The sequence below is a fragment of the Calypte anna genome, chromosome 3 (assembly GCF_003957555.1).
Source record: "Calypte anna isolate BGI_N300 chromosome 3, bCalAnn1_v1.p, whole genome shotgun sequence".
In the NCBI taxonomy this organism is placed as follows: Eukaryota; Metazoa; Chordata; class Aves; order Apodiformes; family Trochilidae; genus Calypte; species Calypte anna.
Genome location: NC_044246.1, coordinates 22541404 through 22560848, shown reverse-complemented (window position 1 = coordinate 22560848; position 19445 = coordinate 22541404). Strand labels below are relative to the sequence as shown.

At 37.9% G+C, this 19445-nt stretch overlaps 1 protein-coding gene across 7 annotated transcripts in view; it reads left to right on the top strand.

Annotated features, from left to right (window-relative positions):
- The window catches only part of LPGAT1 (lysophosphatidylglycerol acyltransferase 1), a 62499-nt gene that overhangs the window by 28235 nt on the left and 14819 nt on the right, over positions 1 to 19445 (top strand). For all 7 annotated transcript variants that reach the window (XM_030446983.1, XM_030446985.1, XM_030446986.1 and 4 more), the window contains 3 exons: positions 3823 to 3918; positions 6976 to 7249; positions 15871 to 15997. In XM_030446983.1, the coding sequence (XP_030302843.1) occupies positions 3823 to 3918; positions 6976 to 7249; positions 15871 to 15997 (497 nt within the window). The remainder of the gene's footprint in view (positions 1 to 3822; positions 3919 to 6975; positions 7250 to 15870; positions 15998 to 19445) is intronic.

Sequence of the window (19445 nt, the reverse complement as noted above, 5' to 3'; positions counted from 1 at the left end):
CACAACCTTTAACACCTTTTTACACTCAGACAAGACTTAGTTCTCACAGTATTTTGTGAAGGTGAAAGGCTCACTCCCATTTCACCCAAAAGGGCATACCAAGAAGTTAAACATCTCACCAAGGGCAGCCTCTCAGCAGTGGTGGGGCAGAACTAGGATAGCCTCTCTCCTGTGGCAATCCAGAATTGCTTTTGCTTGTTTTGCCAGCCAGTACAGTCTGGAACCAGATACAATCTGGAAACATTTATTGATTAATGCTGCTTTTTAAAAAAAAATTCATTTAAGACATCAGAAGTGTCTGATTTTAAGTTCTGTCTTTTTCTGTGTAGTGAAGTAGAATATTGAAACAGTCTTGCAACTTGACAGTGTTTCCCAAGAGCCATATCAAGAGTTATGATGATTATTTTTTTTCTGGTATGTTATAAATTCTTAAATACAAACGATAATGTAGCCTATCTGTTCTAAGCAAATTTAATTTCAGTAAGCTAAAATACACGTGTCAAGATGTTTCTTGCCTTTCAGATACATTTATGTGAATAAGGAAAGCATGATTTCTTATAAGAGAAGTGCAACTTAGCTGAAAGTTACAATCTTAATGGGAGGACTAGATTGGTATTGTTTGCTAATATATGTTACCATAAGAGAATCCACATAGAGCAAAGTTTTGGCTGAATCAGTAGTAATCTAATTACACTTTTTATATACTTAAAGAAATTGTTTCAACTTTTTTGTCAAAGTAAGTGTTAAAACATACTAAGTTAGTTGAGTTCTCATAAGCATTAAAGGTTATGTGTTTAACAAAGAGAAGTAGGTTAAAATGCTGCTATTACTGCTTTCTGACTAGATTAGGACTGATAAATGTGCCTGTTTTTTTTCCTGTGTAGAACAGAAACGTGTGCAAGGAAGGACATAGTGGAGAGGAAAAAGTAGTGCAAGTTTCAAGATGCATTCCCAGGTTTCATTGTTAAACTGGAGATGCTTGAAAGGTGAAAACCACTCTATTCAGGCTGCTTTGTTATGAAATCTAGAGTAAAATGAAAGTGGGCCTGTGGAATAAAAGGCACCTAGATTTTTATTATAAAATTGTTAAAAGCTTTTTGTACATTCTGAACTTACTTAAGCAAGAAGAAAAAAGGACCAGAAGAAGCATCCAAAAATTCTTTCATCCATAAACAACCATGAATCTGTAAAAAAAAAAACCAAACCATGCTTCTGAGTGTCTTTGCTTATACCTCCTTGAAAAGAAAGTGATAAGAAACTTGTCTGACAAGCACTGATTAATTTCTGAGGGTACTATGTGGAAAAGCCACCACCAATATCTTGCAGTGCCCTTGGTAGCAGAAGAGAATGATAATATCCAGTAGAATTAATATCCAGTAATAATAGTTTGCCCTTTGGTTGCAAGAAAGATAATTGTGTTCAACTCTTCCTGATGTACTCTGTGCATATATATTCATTTATTAAATATAAAAATATTTGTATTTCTTCTTTGTACTGCTTACTCCTGCTTAGGCTTATAGACAGATTTGCAATCACTGAGCTCTGGAGTTTGCTTCTTTGTGGCCCACTTGCAGCAAACTGTATGTTTTATCTTGGTTATAACTTGTATATCTAGTAATGCTAGTTAGGAGCCCTGACCTGCCTATAACATGTTGAAGTGGTCTTTAGACTCCAAAGGACAAGGATCAACTTTCAGGTTTAACCTACAGTCATCTACATGTCCAGTTGGTAAAAACAGTACACTGGTATGGGAGGAGAGAAGCATCAGCATTGGAGGGCAGGAATTCCTTCTCCAGGATGAACACATAGGGCCCAATATTGACTCCTCAAAAGACACAAATCTTTTCTTTTCAGAAGATTATTAGTTCTACTTACCTCCCCCGGTAACATAGGTTGGTTTCCACTTTCTTTTTGATATAATAGAACAGTTTTTTCAAAATGCCAAAATAAGAGATGAATGCTTACTCATATGGGTACTGCTGCAGGCTAAATTATCATCAGTGGAATTTCGGTGGTGTTTTTGTCAAAAGATATGGTTCCCTACACAAAATTATTGTCTTTGGGCTGGTGCATTGGCATGAACTTATGATATTGCAGTGCCTTGAAGAGCATTAACACCTCTCAGTAATGCTTTTTTAAACTCTTGTCTTTAGGGCACACCTTTTCTTTCTGTCCTTCTTTTCCTTTCCCTAAGGCTTTCTGACTTGCTGAAAGGGAAAAAGTTTGAATCTCTACAGAGAACAACTTTCACTCTAAGATCCACCCTTTTATTTGACACAGGCCTGGAAATAGCTGTACAAGGAACCATTTTATCTGTATTAATCTTACCTGGAGGGTTGTATTTAGGAACAAATTTTTCTTTTACCACTCAGAAATGCATGAAGTATCAGGAGGGAATACTAGTATATCACAGTGAAGAAAAGGATACTTGTTTTTGAAGCAAAACAGTTTGTATCTTTGAGAGCTTTCCTTTTCTCTCAGGCATGATTTCCTTTTCCATATCTGGTGGTGCTAGAAGGTTCAGAATCTGGTGCTCTTGCATTATCCAAGATCTCCAAATAAAAGTTTTGGTGGTGTTAAAAAATTTAATGGAAGTTGAGTTGTTCTTAATGTGTTCTTAGGCACTGATAGCTCGTTTCTTAATGTAATGTTTAGGTTTAGTTGGAAGATGTATGTCTGAGGCCATAAAGTATCTTTTAAGTGTTCTTTGGCAGGTATGTTCTTGCCAGTGTGTAAAACTTCACTTTGTGGAGCATCAGTCACAGTTGTTTAAGGATAAGTAAAAGAAGCAGGGCATGGGGCAGTTATTTTTCTCCAGATACATAGCCCAGGATTCATTTACAGCTTCTGTGGTCAAATGAGAGTGTAGGTAATCAGAGCACTCCAAGAGATAATTAGATTTCTTTGGAAGAAAGACCTATTGATACATTCAATTCTAGATACAAATTGCAAATTACTGAGCTGCTTTTACAAAACAGAATTCCTTCATGAAATGGGATCTGCTGCTTTCACATTTTCACATGGGTACATGGAATTTGTAGAAAACAGGTAAAAACCACCATCCTCTACCAGACTCCACATCCAGTAACAAAGTATCAAATTGCTTTGTTAGAAGTATTGTTGGACACATGGGTGTGGATTCTGAGTATTTCAGATCTTGTGCAAGCATCTGGTGTTTGGAGAGCAGCACGAAGTACACAATACTGGTAGATGAACTAATGCATTGTATTTTCTAGGAGAAATATTTATTTCTTAGACTGTACTATTTCTGTCTTGGCTCCAAATTGTGTATCTTGGGAAGCTGAAAGATGCCAAACAGAACTTTTTTTTTTAAATTTTGCCAAGCAGAACTGTTTCTCTTTAAGCACAAAATAGCACTTATATTCTCTTTATCCACAAAATAGCCAAGAACAAAAAAATACACGGAAATGTTTTTGTGATAGGCACAAAACAGTTGGAGATTTCAAATACAGATATGTATTGTATTGAGTACTTTAACAAACAGTAAGAATAGCTTTAGTTTGCAACTGGCTTAAAATTGTAGTGGTGTGTCAATAAGAAGCTTTACACTACCTGTGTGAAAGGATAGAGTAAAAGTTTCTCTAGCATATGGTTAATAGTGTAGAACTGTATATTATTTTACATAAAGGTAGCTATTTAATCCTGCCCCTGAGGGAGAAGTGTAGCACCTTTATACTTTGGAGCATAAAAGACTTTATTCATTGTATTTGTTACTGTTATTGTTGTTGCAAAGGGTGACAAAATTTGACCTGTATATAAATAATTCTCTCTCTCTTTCTTTTTTTTTTTTTTACTGTTCAGGTTGTTCGTCAGATGATGTGGCTGATGGATCATATTTTTAAGTATACAAACTTTGGCATTGTGTCTCTAATTCACGGAGACTTCTTTATAAGACAGGTAAATGGAAACATGTAATAGTGTTTTGATTTATCCTTGTGTTTGGAACATGATGGTGATATAGGACTTACTCATTACCTCCTGGATGGTTTGCAGAATGAAATAACTACACTGTAACGTGTGTAGTTAGCTAGAGCCTTGTTCTGAACCTGCTCTTTTTTCCAAGCTTATATTACTGGGCACAAATGTTTATGGAATCAATTATGATGGGAGCCTTTTATGAGAGTAGATGGCAAACTATAAGGAAAGTATACGGCTGGTCCTTTTTGTCTCTTTGCATCTGACTGCCCTTTGTTGGTGCCTTGTTTCTTTCCTTAGTGACCTTGAAGCTGTGCACCAAATCTGGTATGGTCACTGTTCTGACTGTCAAAGTTTTAGATAAGGAAAGGCAGGACCATCCCTTTTGCTGGTGACGTGGTAATATGGTGGTGATGGACCTACATAAATAGTAATTAGTTGAATCTTGAAGGTTAATTATCATTCGACCATCAGGAAAGAATGTTATTGAACCCAACATCTCAAATGTTAAGGAGTGAAAACCTCAGATTTCTTGCCATTTGTGGTGTTTTGTTGCTGTTTGATGCTGTTGACCAAATTGCGCTCTAAAAGTAGAAACTTAGAAGTAAACTAAGGGTGAACCTGCTGCCAGTTACATGAACTGTGCCATCCAGCAAACCTGTTTATTTTCTCATTTTTATTTGTCTGGTCCTAAAATGTGTGGGTAGCCAGAGAATGAAAGAATTTTCCATTTACATAGAAAGAGAAGCTTATTTACTCAGAATGAAATATAAATATTTAATCATAGCTATAAACAGCTAACATGAGATTTCTCATTAAGGGAAGCATGGTTAGAAAACCTTAGGCAAAATTATAGAATGAAGTTCTGTAGTGGTATACAACTGTACACTGTGAGAGCATGGGAAGGAAAAGGGTTTGACACTTTGTAAAATATAAATCTATTTCAGTTGTTAAAATAAGATAGGTTGAGGTACACATTGCTGTCAGCTTGTGAATTGTGATTTCTGATTGTGGTGTTTCAATTCCACTTACAAACCCAAGCCATTACTGGGCTGCAAAAACTAAGGCTTTTTCTCATTTTTGTAAAGTGGCTGTGATACGCAACATCACAAATAAGATGATGTTATCATGAGTCTGAAAATAAGCTGATTGGAAGTGAAATGTTTCTTTGTTAGTTAGCCTTTGGATGTAGCAAAACCACTTAAGGCACATGAGTAATGATCCTTTGCCTTACTATAGAAAGGAGCAAGTAACATTTGGATGAACGAATACTTCAGGTTTTTTTCCCTGTAGAATAATGTAATTTGATCATGGTGTAATACATCCTATTTGTTCAAGTTGTATATTAGCTTCATTTTCCTGACCAGCACCAATGGCAGTTTCAGAAATGCTTCTGGGGCCTACTAGGAGTTGACTGGTGTTGTTACAGTCTCCCACTGAAAAGCTTACTGGAAACCTAGACTGCAAGTAATTTGTCATATCAGCAGTGCAAAGTGCTTGGCATCCTAAAGAATTTGTCAGCAGTCTGCTGCTACCTGTTTGCTTTCCTCTAAAGGAAAGAAGACTGAATCTGTTCCTTGTGATGATGATCAACTATCCATCATCTTCAAGAACTGGTTGTAGTACAGAAATGCTTCTGGGTGGCTTAGTTCTTTCTGGACAGTATATTAAATGTCTTTTATCTTCCAGAACCCTTCAGTATTCCAGTAGTCACGGTTTCTTTTAAAGACTCCTCTTTCCCCTTAGTCCAGGAGTTTTTTTTCTATTGCAGCAGCACCTTAAACCTCACTGTGTTTGCTAAACTGCAATTAATCCATTAGTCATGTTCATTGGGTTTGTTCAGGTTTTGGGGAGTTCTGATATCTAACAAGTGAGAAATGTATTGTTCACTGCTCTCTTCTTAACTATTGTGCTATCATGGAATCCTGTGGTCTGGTGAGAAAGGACTGGTTTGACTGAGGAGCTTTTATATTGCTCTTTAATTGCATTAATATGAGCAGGCAGATCTTTTTCTTTCCCCTTTGTGACGTAAGTTTGAAGTAATTGAAACTGTGAGATGTCAAAATCTAGGAGAAATTGTTTCACAAACTCATCTTCAAAATATTGTGTCTTGTAGTCTTCCACTCAAACCTGCTCTTTACTATTTCTCCTTCTGCCAGAAAAAGCTATCAAACACCAAACAATGGAATGTTTGTGGCACTTTTGTTGATGTTTCAGAGGATTAAAATCACCTCAGCTGAGGAGAGCTTACATTTTAGACTCCTGTGTCTTTTGAGACTATTGACAAAGTCACTTTGGAGTACTCAAAAATGCTAATTGTTGTAAATTAATTCCTGTGAAAATTTGCGTAGCTTGCTCTTACTGTGTGCCAGGACAGGAGGAGAGGAGATTGTTGTTGAAGATATTTCAAAGGTATTTCTGCAGTAATTAAAACAGATCTCACAGTCTTAAGCAAAGATGCTATGCTAATACATCAAAGAGGAGAAATGAATGAGTCATTCAAGCAGCTCAGGTTTGGGTGAAATCTGTGTTTCTGCTGTGGTAACCCAACTTGGGCCTGGTCTTGAGGTCTGTCTGGTACCTCTGCAGTTCTCCTGTGGGGTGAAGGGAGAGCTACATAAAAGATAGTGTAAACAACACTACTGTTTGGCTTGCAGAAATTACTGAGGATGCATAAACCTCAGAATCATAGCTTCACCTCTAGTTGGCAGAATACAGTTTAGCAAACTGACCCAGTAACATCTGGGGAAGTCTGTAAATGGATCCTGGTGTTATGTGAAGTTCCCACTTACAGTCTGGTCATCACTTTTGAAGAGAAATCATCAAATCAGGAGCTTCATCCTTGGTTTCAGGGTTTTTTTTTCACCCTTTCTGTAAAGTCACACTAAGGAGACCACCAGCAGGTATTCTGGGACAATGTTGTTTTGCTGTGTCTTAGGGTCTTATTTGTATCTCTGAAAAAAAGAGAAAGATAGTAATTATCTTTCTGATGTTACCCCATTGAAGCATTTACTTTATATTATGTTTTTATCCTTACAGGGAAGAGCACACCGTGACCAGCAGCTTGCATTACTCAAGGAGCATCTAGAAAAATATTACAGGAGCCGCAATCGGAAGTGGATTGTTTTATTTCCAGAGGGTGGATTTCTTAGGAAAAGGAGAGAAACAAGCCAGGCATTTGCCAAGAAAAACAATTTGCCATTTCTTAAACATGTCACCCTGCCGAGACTTGGGGCAACACAAGTTATTCTGAAAACACTCGTAGCACCACAGGAAAATGGAACTCCAGTAGGTAGAGAAGCTGTGATAAAAGGTAAAGACCACTTCACTTTTATGGGTAAAAAGCAAATTGAATGTCAAGGATTTGAGTTAAACAAAACATACTGTATTGAATAGGTCTCTTTAAATGTCAGATACATCCATAATGCACCATCACATTTAAGTCTTGTCATATTTGCTTTCAGTTTCACTAAGTTTATTTTTTATGTTGAGACACAAACAAAAAGAAAAACTTGGTTTTAATTCAATGTAGTTTACAGTGTAGCTGCATGAATGGTTGTCTTGGTACACATTGATGGGTTGAGCAGATACTGGAATAAGCACCTGGAGTGGGCAAGAAGGTGGGCTACTTCTTTCAGCAAGATTGATAGTTTTCATTGTTGTATGGTAGTATGGAAGCATTTCTAGAATTATGCACACTATATTAAAATTCTTATTCCTGCCTTGAGTTAGTATACTTGATTCCTCTTTTTGAAGTTTTCCTCTTGAGTTCAAGTTCTGTTCTCTAAAGATTTTTATGATGACTGTCCCATTTGCTGCTGGACTTAGCTGTCACCGATAACTACATCTGAAGGATTGTTTTGGCCATCTTCTGTTAGAACAGTTATGAGGGAATGAGAACATTCCTGTAGCTTGAACAGTCTGGAATGCCTGGGAAGGTGGGAAGAGTATAGCTTGAACACAATGCCTATAGTTATGGAACTTGGTGCTTTTAATCTCCCAGCTTTTCAAGTTAACTTCTTGGCACGTTCAAGGAGCAGGATTAGATTTTATTTAACCCAGTTGTGTATTTCTGTTATTATAGAAATAGTGAAGTGGGGGGTTGTTGTGGTTTCTTATTGATGATGGTGCTGGTGCTGGTATTTTCACAGCCAAATTATTATAATTGTTTGGCAATTTTAACCAAAGATCCATACTTATGAAGCCATGTATTCAGGTGACTTAGGTTTTTTTCCTATACTGAAGTTCAAATTTAGGGGTTAGAAGGAAGCTTCACACAAAAATTACTTCCAGATTTCTAGCTTTGAAGTTAACCTTGTCAACATAGGAAATGAATGGATATGATGTTCTTGTGGGAATGCAGGGAAGATTTTAACTGAACTGAAAATCAAGCTGTGGAATGCATCAGAATATTTGATGAGAAAAAATCAGAAAAGAAAGGATGAAGAAGGCCCAAAGGAAAGGCTGAAATAAAGTCCTTTTTGTCATTAGAAGATTTTGGGTGTAAAAGAGAGAAACTGACACCCCAGTCCTTGTTAAAAACTTTTTTTTAAGGAGAAAAATTTGTCGTCGTCTTGTTCTGTTTCTTCTCATCTTAAAGACAAGAAGGTATAAAAAGTAAGAAGTTCCCCAAATGAATTACAGGCCTCCTGGTTCTGGAAGAGGACCAAAAGCAGTCATCAAATACCAGTTTTATATTTTCATACTTTGAGATTGCTATCAATTTAGCTGAACATCAAACCTGACACTTCTTTTTTTTTATTTTTGAGCAGCATGATTCAGACTGCAGAGAAATGGCCCTTTGAAAGTAGTTGACCTAAGTGGGTACTGAAATAAAGGAATTCTCTCATAAATACAAGAAAACCTCTTGTCCATCCTGCTCAAAAGACAGAATGAAAAACAAATGTGCAAAAATAGGAAAGAAATTATTCTTTCAGAGTAATGGGCATGAAAACATACTAAAAGGAATGAAAAAGAGAAGCAAAATGAAATTTCATGTGCTAGGAAAGAGTAACATTTCATACATATGAAGCTGAGGTATTTTAAATCTTCTCTTAAGCTCATTAAAATGTTCCTAGCATGGTAAAACTTCCCTTTCAGGGATGTGCAAAAGCATAATTCTTGATCTGTATCTTGTATAGAAGACTCTTCCTCTAATCTGCCTTGTGAATGCTTTTACTGTGCTCTTGCCACTTCAGAAAACCTTTGAAGGATGTTTATTCAGTTAAGTGTATACAGTGATAAGGTTATATTACAAATTTAGAAGCAAGTTGGTAATCATCTTTAATTTTTATCTCTTTCATCTTTCCCTTTTTTTGACCACACAAAAGAACCCAGCTCAGTGAAATCAAGCTTGCCTCTATCCTCCTGGGGATAGAGGCATCACTGAGTTGTGGGTGCTAGAACTGGTTGTATACATAGTAAAGATTTCACCAGTGGCTTGCAGAGGGATTGAGTAAAAACTTCTGTACTTTATTACTGTGCTCCTGCTTGGGAAGTGGCTCGTGGGTCAGTAGCATCGCCCTTGAACTTCATGGTTCACTGAAAACATTTTTCTTCTTCACCGCTGCTTGATGTGCTCTAACCTGTTATTTAACAATGTTCCTGGTGTCCTGGGTTACCACATTACTCATCTTACTATAATAAGCTTTTTTCTCCATTATTTATCCAGTCTCTGTCTTTGTTACCTCCAATCTTTATTGATAATGATGGGAGTGCACCTTCCTCCCCCCTCTTAGTTCAGTTAAATTGGTTTATAGATTAAAAATAACTCCTCATCAAAGCTGATGTCCCCTTCCTGTTGAGTTTCCCGGGGTGGTACCAGGAGCCATGATACACAGTTGCAGTATTCTCCAGTCCTGTCATTTTAATAATACTTAATGTATTTAAAATGACCCTTACAGTCTTTATACCATTGCAGATTTTACACTATTCTTTCTCAACTGGAACGGTGTATAATTCTGGGTGAAAGAAGAAAATATGACAGAAGCAACTATAATGAAATATTCATTATTAGTATACCATTATACTGCACCCTAATTTGGTATAAAATAAGTTGCATACAGTTGTCTCATCATGTTACTCCCTTCCCCCCCAGCCTACTAGCTTGCTTTTGTACATGAAATGTCACTGAAGTTGTGGCCTTCAAACAGTAGTTCAAGCAGCTAAATGGTACAGCATCTGTCCTGTGGGCTGTGTCTAATCTGATTTCTGTCATCCCATTTCTGTAGGACTGAGTTCGTGTTGTGAAGTGTGAGGTTCAGTAGCCTCCCCAAAATTAGCCTTAATTATGATATTAGTATTGATATCCAGTCCTCTTTGCAGTTGATTTTTGTACTAGTTAGGCATTTTCCACAGTTCATTACCTGATTCTTCCTCTGTGAAGTGACAGAAGGAGCAAATGTTCCTGAGCTGGATGATCAATACTCGGGTTATTTTTGTGCTTGAACTGAGTTCTTTATCAGGTGTTTTGTCAAGGCAAGCAGCCTCTATTTTCTTAATGTCCTCCTAAAATTTTTCCAAGCCTTCTTTCATTTTTAAAGTCCCAATTACTAGCCTTCATCAGAGTGAACTTTGAATTACTGCTGTTAAATACTAAATGAGATTACTAAAGCAGTTGTTGTTTATGCTGTCTTTAGAAACAATATAATGTAATGAAATTTTACGGTGTTATTCCTAAATAAATAGGAGAATGGAAAAAAATATATGAAATGTAGTACTATTACTTGGTGGCTTCTGTACTACGAAATACAGACAATGTAGCTAAGTGTGGTGTCTGTCCCTGAAAAGGTGGTGCAAGTTAATTCTGGTGTCTAATGAAAGCATCCCTCCCAGCAGATGTGCTGTGTCCCCCAAACAGAGCACTGCTGCCAGAACCTGTGTACCAGGAGAAATTCCTAGTGCAGAACAAAAATATGGGCAGTGTAAAAACTCTTGCAGCAAAGTCATCATCACTGCAGCCTCCTAGGCACTGATGTATGTATGAGGGTTATTTTGAGGGTTTGGTTCGAGAAATTTTATTACCAGAACACCAAGTCTCTGCTGTGGTGTGCTTGTGTACAATGTTTCTTCAGTTAATAAGGATTGATCTTCTTGTGAGTTTTAGAACCAGCAAAATGTTCTAAATGCCAAACAGCTGTCAGGTCAAAGAGTTCAAAGCAGTACTTCACTGGAGAGATTTGTTGCAGAGCTTATTTTGATCAACCTTTTGTTCTAGTGTGTTTTCTTCAAATTCAGCTTTGTTTTACTGTGCATCAGGTTTTTGATAAGATGTTGTCTTGAGCTCGGAGCCATACTGGGATCTGATCTTACTGTTTTCAAATGCAGTGTGGTACATTCAGTTCTTATGCTTTTTCTCATAGAAATGTAATTTTTCCTTCTGCAGAGCTGGATGCTGGACTTCATAATTGATTTTTTTTTCCCCCCAGCCTTTCTGATTCACTGTTATGTGAAGAATGTGACTTGAATAATATGTGGGGAAGCTTTTTTTTTAATCCTGAAAAATGTGCTTCTGTTGCTCAAGGTGATTTTTTACAGAGCAATCTTGGGATGATGAGTTAGATGTCCAGTCTGAAAGCTAATATTTGGGACAAAGAAGTGAATTTTAAGGTTAGTGGAGGGCAAGTAGAGGACAAGGGACAAGTTAAAGAATGCTTTGCTGTGCAGGGGAGGCAACAGTCTCTTTGTCTGTGTTCAGAGTGATGTAAGTGTTCAGGAAACCACACCTGAAGAGTAGTTGAGTGCTAGTAAATATTTTCTTTTCCAAGTGGAAGCTGTGGTCCTCAGGTTCATGCCTGGCTGGTGAATTCTCTTCCACTCCAGATACAGTATGGCAGCACTGCACCATCCAGAGCCTGGCTGGAGGTGAGGTTCCTGCTGAAACCTGTCTTTACCACTGAAAGAGCAAGTTATTTTAAACACTGACAGGCTGGTGGCCAGTTTGAAGAGTGCTGTGTATTGTCAAGTCAGATTTTAGCATTGGTTGAGAGTAACCTCAGGGAGGACAGAGGGGATTAAGAGAAGCTCTGAAGCACAAGAAATTTGTGGTGTAGACTGCTGTGTGACGACCAGAAAGGATGATGAAGCATTGAATGTCTTGAAGTCACTGATGGCAAGTTGATTCACCACAAAATGCAGAGCAACTTACTATCACTGAATCCAAAACCAGAACAAAAATAAAGAAGAAAACAGCTATGAAGATTTGGCTCTTCTGGTGACCTAAAAACAGAAACATTCAAACAACAAGTTAGGAAACTGTTTAAATTTTATTTTCATTTTTTGTCTAGGCCAGAGAAGCTACTAGTATATGGTTCATTCTTGCTCTTAGCACTCATGAAGCAAGTATGTGTCATTCCTACTAAGGTGAATTACTGTTGTGTGGTTTGGATGCAGCTGTGTAGGACAAATGCCCATGGGCCTGTTTTGAACATTCATATTCTATTAAAAAACAATCAGGCTGCAAACATTTTAAGGCAATTTGAGAAATCAAAATTCTTCACCTGTGCTGGAAGTGGAAATCAGACTGACACAACAGAAAAAAAAGCCTAGGGCTCAAAGAGATCAGCTTAAATTTGGCCTCTGCAGCACTCTCATCTGCTGAAGTCTCAGGCAGCCAGACTCCTCTGTCTTTCAGCAGGTAGTAGAAATGAAGGATGAGGGTGTCTTTTAACAGTAGGTAGAAAATTCAAAAGGGTTTGGCTGTCAGAAACATCTGTAGCTGTGTTGGCCAAGCCAGACTTGGCAAGAGGAGTTCTTGAACAGGTATATTGAACTCCCCTTTTTTTTTTTTTTCAGCTACAGACTCCAGACCTGAGATTCACACCATGCCATGTAGCAACCTTATGTTTTGAGTTCTTGTTAGTGTGCTCCATATGAAAAATGTATAGGGTTTATTGTTCAAAGGTCTGCTTAGGCTTGAAAGCCACTTCCTCAGGCATACTGAGGTTCTACTCCTTTGTGTTGTATGCTGTTGCCTGCTTCTTTTTCAGTTCAGGATCTGTTAGCGTAGATAAAAATGCTTATGAGCAGGGCACAACACAGTATAGCACCACCACCCCCCCAAAAAAAAAAAAAAAAAAAAAAGATTAGTCAAATTGATTTCAAAAATTAATTCTCTGAAATCCTTGGTAACAGATTTTTTTTGACAGTGTGAGATTTTGGATGGTTATGTAAGGCTTATTTTAAACCAAAGCAGATAGAAATATGCCTGTGACTGTGATTTGATAGCACATGCTGGTAATAGCACATGGAGATAGCTGCACTAAGACGTGATTACTCTAAAGGAGGGTCAGTAGAGGCTGAGGATACTTCCAGATTTTACTTGTTCTTTCCTCTAACCTGTGGTTCCCAGGGGGCTGTCAGAGGCAGGGTGTTTTCCCCACCCTGCCCTGGAAGGGGCTGGAGGTGAAGTTGGAGCTGTTCAGAGGAATCCATGCAGTGCCTCTGCTCCATGAAAGCAGAAGGTAGGACATCAGCACTGAAGAGGGCTGCAGGAGTATTCCCATAATGAAGTTTGAACCATTATCCACTGAAAGAACAGTTTTAAATAGTAGCTAAATATTTAACAAATTATTTTGAAACATTTTACTGTAAATCATAAGATAATGTGTCCACATTCATTTGGCACTTTTTAATTGCCATTAATGTTTTAGGGATTTTTGCTTACTCACTTAGGTGATTTATTTGTCTTTATCCGTTCTTACTTTGCATCTGGGAAAATAATTAATTGAGTGGCTTTGTTCTGAATTCCATTTCTAAATTAATACTTCTGTGGATTTACTATTAATTTAATATTGGCTCTTCTCTAATACATTGCTACTTTTTAAGTGAAGGATTCTGTAATTAGTGCATTTCTTGAGACTTGAGAAGCACTCTGTCACGATGCTGGTAAACCTGGGGCCTCACTTTGTGTTCTCATTTCAGGATTTTCAAATAGTGTTATTACCAGAAACTGGATGTTTTAGCTTCACCTGTGTAGCTTGCACTTGGCCAAGTTTTGTAATAGCAGATAGAATGCTACTAATGATTTGTACCAAAATATTAGGTAATGAAGGAGTTTAGGCCATGAAAACACTAGCTGCTTGCTGAAATAATTGATAGATACATGCCATGGAGTTGCTGCAATTGCCTTCTCTCAAATTAAATGCAAGTTAAATACAACGCAGATAGAAACTCAAGAGTCAGTCCATGAACATTCAGGTATGTACCAGTTGGTACTAATGACTATGGCTGTTAGAGTCTTCCTGACTGTGTTGCAGATTTCTTCATGTGTGCAATAGGATTTGAGTGATCGTTTTGGGCAACACCAAACATCTCTGTAGTCCAACATCTTCTCCATGACTCCAAGTGAGAAGCATGTGGACAGAGCAAACATACATCATACTTCACTCTTCTAGCTTCTGACTGCTTCAAGTTTGGTGGGTTTTTAGGCTTCCCAAGATAAATAGGAGTTTTTGCCAGTTTAGTTAACCCTCCAGTAGGTTTCTTCCACATACTTGTCCAATTTCCTCTAGCTCTTGGCATCCTTGAGAATGTTTGGCAGGGGCTTCCACATGGTTTTATTTTACTATGAGCAAAGAGTTATTTATCTCTGCTTGCTTTGAAAACTTCCTTTTGGCTTCGTTTTGAATGTGTCTATTCTTGTATTGAGAAGATGGTGAACAGTCTATCCCTGTGCACAATCTTCATGCCCACAGTGTCTTCATCAACCTCCATCATATTTTTTCAATAGCTATCTTAGCTTCAGGCTTGAAGCCTTGTACTTTATACTAACACCTAACACATCTTACATGCTTCTGCCAACAGGCAGCTGGTTTTAATAGTCAGCTATTTAAATGCTTGAAGATACTGCTGAGTATGATGTAAGCATATACTTATACCAGTATATTAAGCATTAAGTAAGCATATTACTATACTAGCTTGAGTGTAGCATGACGTCAGATACAAGGCAGCTCCAGTTCCCACAGTATAGATATAAAATTGCCAGACTAAACTCAAAAGTGCCATCTTGGCAATCTGCCTCTTCTTCCTGGTGTGCTTCCCAGATCTGATGCTCTGTCTCTTTGCAAATCTGTGGACTAAAAACATGCCAGAGAGGCCTGGCTAGGTTGGTACATGACCTTGACTGTTGCTGGTAGTCACCTACGTTTGGATTTAAATTTTTTTTTCTCCCAGTTAATAATCCTGAATAATCTTCATAGCAAATATTTTCACCTTTGAAAATTGATCCTTTTTTTTTCAGTTTCTATATATGCTGAGCAGCATATGAACATGTAGTGGTATCAGTCTTTCTGGGATCTTGTAATGTCCTCTCTACAACCAGACATCTTCTATTTGTTGATTTCTTGTCTTTAGTACTCAAAGTGGTTTATTTCTTCTTTATCCCATAATTCAGGTTTTTAAGAACCACTGAGGGATTTAAAAAAAAAAAAAAAAGCCTCTGAGAATCTAACTACTTTGTATGACAAATCAGTTTTATACAGTTGCTTTAACCCAGTAGTGAGTCTGATTGTCCAAAGGGATCTGGATGGCTGCTGCTTCATCAGTGATCTGCTACTGTGAGCTCTTTCAAAGGTCCATTTGCAAATGTGCTTAAAGTGCAGACCAAGAAATCTGGATTTTTAGTTTTGAAGTTTTCCCTTTGCTGAGTGGAGTGAAGCACCTGACATTTGGGCCAATGTGTTATGTGACTATATGCACACTCAATCAGTGGATTTGTTTCTATTCTGTATACTACAATATGTAAGAAATACCCAGATAAAATCTTGAACTAGCTGATGGTTCTAGGAATCTTTCTCTACTCTAGTGAAATCTGGTTTTGATTATTGGCTGCATTATTTTATTTGTGTCTCATACCTCATGAAGTAGTAAAAAAATGGAATAACTATCAAATGACTTTCTGATTACTTTTAATAGCACGTTTCTTTTTCTTCCTAGAAAGCAAATCAAAAGGCCTCCAGTGGGTGATAGACACAACCATTGCATATCCCAAAGGTGAACCTATAGACATCCAAACCTGGATTCTTGGCTACCGACAACCAACAGTTACACATGTACATTACAGGTAGGAAATAAACCTTCTTACTCTTACATTGAACTGAAATGTTAAAAACCAAGTATTCACCAATTAGTTACATCATGTTTCAGGACTGAAGAAATTAGTAGCAGTATCTCTTTATGTGTTTCTCATACCAGTGGGCAACTCATCATCAAAACACAAAACACTTGTTGGTTTTATTTTTTTTTAAAGGTCAGGGGCCATTCCATATGTTAGCAGTTTTGTTATTTTTTTTAATGTCCTGTGGCTGAATACAATTATGGGAATGCACTTGATGCCTAGGTCATCTTTTCCACTTAATGTTAAGGTGCTTGCAAAACCAGCTTTATTTTTTAATAGTAACAACAAATTAAAAATCACTGTCATTAAACAACAGGCTTCCTGAGTGATTATTATATTTTGTATTTAACTTTCTGACAAAGAAATGCTAGCTTTTTTACTAAAAATATCCCCTTAATAGTAGAGCAGAGCATCACTCTGGAAACAGATGTCATAGCAAATGTCATTGACCTCTAGGATGGGTTACTATTAAAAGCTTTTCTCCTCAGAATTCTTCATCTCAAAATCTAATCTAATGGAAAGAAGTTGCATTTTGCCTTTGGTTCACATTGAATTGCAAGGCTGAAATCTTCAGAAATATTTTAAAAGTCTACCAACACCAAAAATGTTGATCACATTTTATACCCAAATTGCATTATTTGGTTTTAATTGCCTTTTACTGATTTGGGGAGGTTTTAGACTTTTACAGTAAGCTTTCAGATATCCCTGGGTGGCAGTTTAAGTGGGAATGACCTTCTCCAGCATCACTGTTGTGTCAGTGTTGTGTGATGCAGGGTACAGGCTGCTCACTGGAGCTCCTTTCCATAGCCATGTTTATATCTGTCCATGCTTTTTATAGAAATCTGCCTTCAAGTTTTTCCGAAGGTGAACATACTTACACTCTGGTTTATGTAAGATATCACAATATCTGTTTTGCTTTATTCGGGTCACCTTAGTACTCTCTCAGATCTCTGGGATAATTGCAAGTTGAATGTATTTCGAGTGTTTCCAAAAATACATCCTTTAGGAAAGAGAGAAAGTTACCTTAAGTTCAATTAACTTCCTGCTTCTAAATGTGTATATTCAAAACCTATTTTTGAGCAGGAGCATGAAGGTGATGTAACTTTCCTTGCATTGAACTTCAATGGTACAGTTCTTGCAGAACTAAGATTATAAGAAAAAAAAATTAGAAATTGTTTATGGTTGGGCGTAGGTTTGTTGTTTTCTTCCAGAGGGTCTGAATCACTGGTTTAATAGGCAGGGCAAAGCCTCTCCATTTGATTTTATTTTATTTTAATAACCTCTAGTTGTTATGGCTATATATGTATATGGCCCTATAACAACATTTAACTGTGCTCCAAATGGAAACTAACACAGTTGCATGTCTCTGAGAGATGGATCTGATGCCTCTGAAAAGACAAGCAAGTGTCTTGGTTTTAACTACAGCTTTGGCTAACTTTGCAGTCCTGGTAATTCTCAAACTGGCACATCAATATCAGACATGTGTCCTCTGAACTATTAAGGCTTTAGCTGGAGGCAGGGTAGCAGTTCTTCAGGACACATTTAACAAGGTCCCCTGTCTCTGACAGTGGGTGGTAGCAGCAAAGGGGTGGGAAGGTAGCCTGCACACTGGCCATGAACACATGAACTGCACATGAACAATGTGGCTCTAAAGCATTCTGAGCAGGTGCTGCATCTGGATCCCTCTTTTGGTAGGTGCTGATGGAGCTGGCCTTAATGAGCTTGTCTAGTACCATTTTTAACCTGCTTATACTTTGACTTCTACTATGTCCCATGACACAACATGTAACTATTCTTGAGGGTGGCAGCTGGGACCACTTCCTTTTTGCTTGTGTTAATTTCTCCACCTGATGCCTTCAGCAGTTGCACCCTGTTTCCCGTGTCCTGCCAGTTGTGGGTTAGTCATTCCTCAGTGAAGTGACACTCCCTGTGGCTGGTGATTTTGCAGAGCTTTCTCATATCCTGCCTTGTCCATGTTCCCATCCCAGCCCAAGAAGTCTTCCTCTGTTTGCTGTTTCCTTACACAAAAAGCCTTTCCCAGATTAACTCCTTACTTTTGTCCGTACCTTTTCTGGTTCTGCTGTGAGTAGTTTGTGAGTCGACTGACACCCTGAATTCCCCAAGGGATTTTGGGATCACTTTCCAGAGTAATAATTAGCTCATCTTAGAGGCTGTGGCAGTGTATACATAGCTGCTGGTGCTTTTTCCTTCTGCGGTGTTCATTGCTTTCCATTGACTGGTATTGAATTTCATCTGCAACTATTGCCAGGTCCTTCTTCAACTCTTCTCTTTGACTACCCAGAATGATTCTTTACCAAAAAAGTCATGTTGCTTTTGTTTCCTTTTTCCCAGAGTTAGCATATCATCTAGCTGGGATATGCTAAGACCTTTTAATGTTTCTGGAATTAGAGCTGTCATTTGAAATCAACATGGTGAATTTTCACCTTCAGTGATTTTGGCAGTAAAATTTATTTTTAGGTATTTTTTAGTGTCTTAAAATACTTCTTTGTTTTACGTAAAGTTTATATTTATCCCCAGCAGGATTAGCAGGGAGTGAATGAACAGTGTGCATACATAAATTCACTCATGTTGCATCATCCTTTTCTAATTGCTTATTCAGAAATTTTCCTGTTGGATTCCCTCCAGGGCATTACAGCCACTGATTTCCCCCTCCCCAAATCTCCTGGCATTACTCATTAGGAGCCAGGTAGGTTTTTTTAGCAGAATGCTGCAATGTGATGGGCACCTTTAGGGTTTTGACAACTTTAAGTCATGTATTGATGATTTGAACAGAATTGCTGGTACCACTGAGAACCTGTGAAGACAGAGTATGTGCCTGGGAAGCGAGGGGTTGGTGGAGCAGGAAGAGTAGGGAATGACTTTTCTTCCTCAGAGGGTTTCTGGTGTTAAAGAAAACTTTACAGCTCTGCTATCCCTTTGAGTCTTCTCCAAGATTAAAAAGCTGGATAACTGAAGCTCAGTTGGCTGACATCAATTTCTTATTTTTGAAATTGTAGGTCTGGTCATTAGAAAGCTGCCTCTCAGGAGCTTTGCACGTGTGCCTCCTAGGTAGTGTCCTCACTTGTCCAAAAATTCAGACATGTCTTGAAGCCTGATTATGTGCCAGATCCTAATCAGGAGCAGTTCTGGAAAAACACCAAAACTCTTTATGCTGATTAAACAGTGCCTGCTACAAACAGCTGTACTTTGTGCCTCACTAGCTGAGCCTTGTCATGTCAGCCTCCTTCCTCTTGTCCCTGGCACTTCTGTTTGAAAATGCAGAATTACCTTTTAATGTGCTGAAAAGCCTCCTGGAAGCCTTTCTGTGCAGTGTTGCTCCCTGTGAGCTGGTTAGAGGTTGATACACCAGAGCTGTAACATTTACTACTTCTCT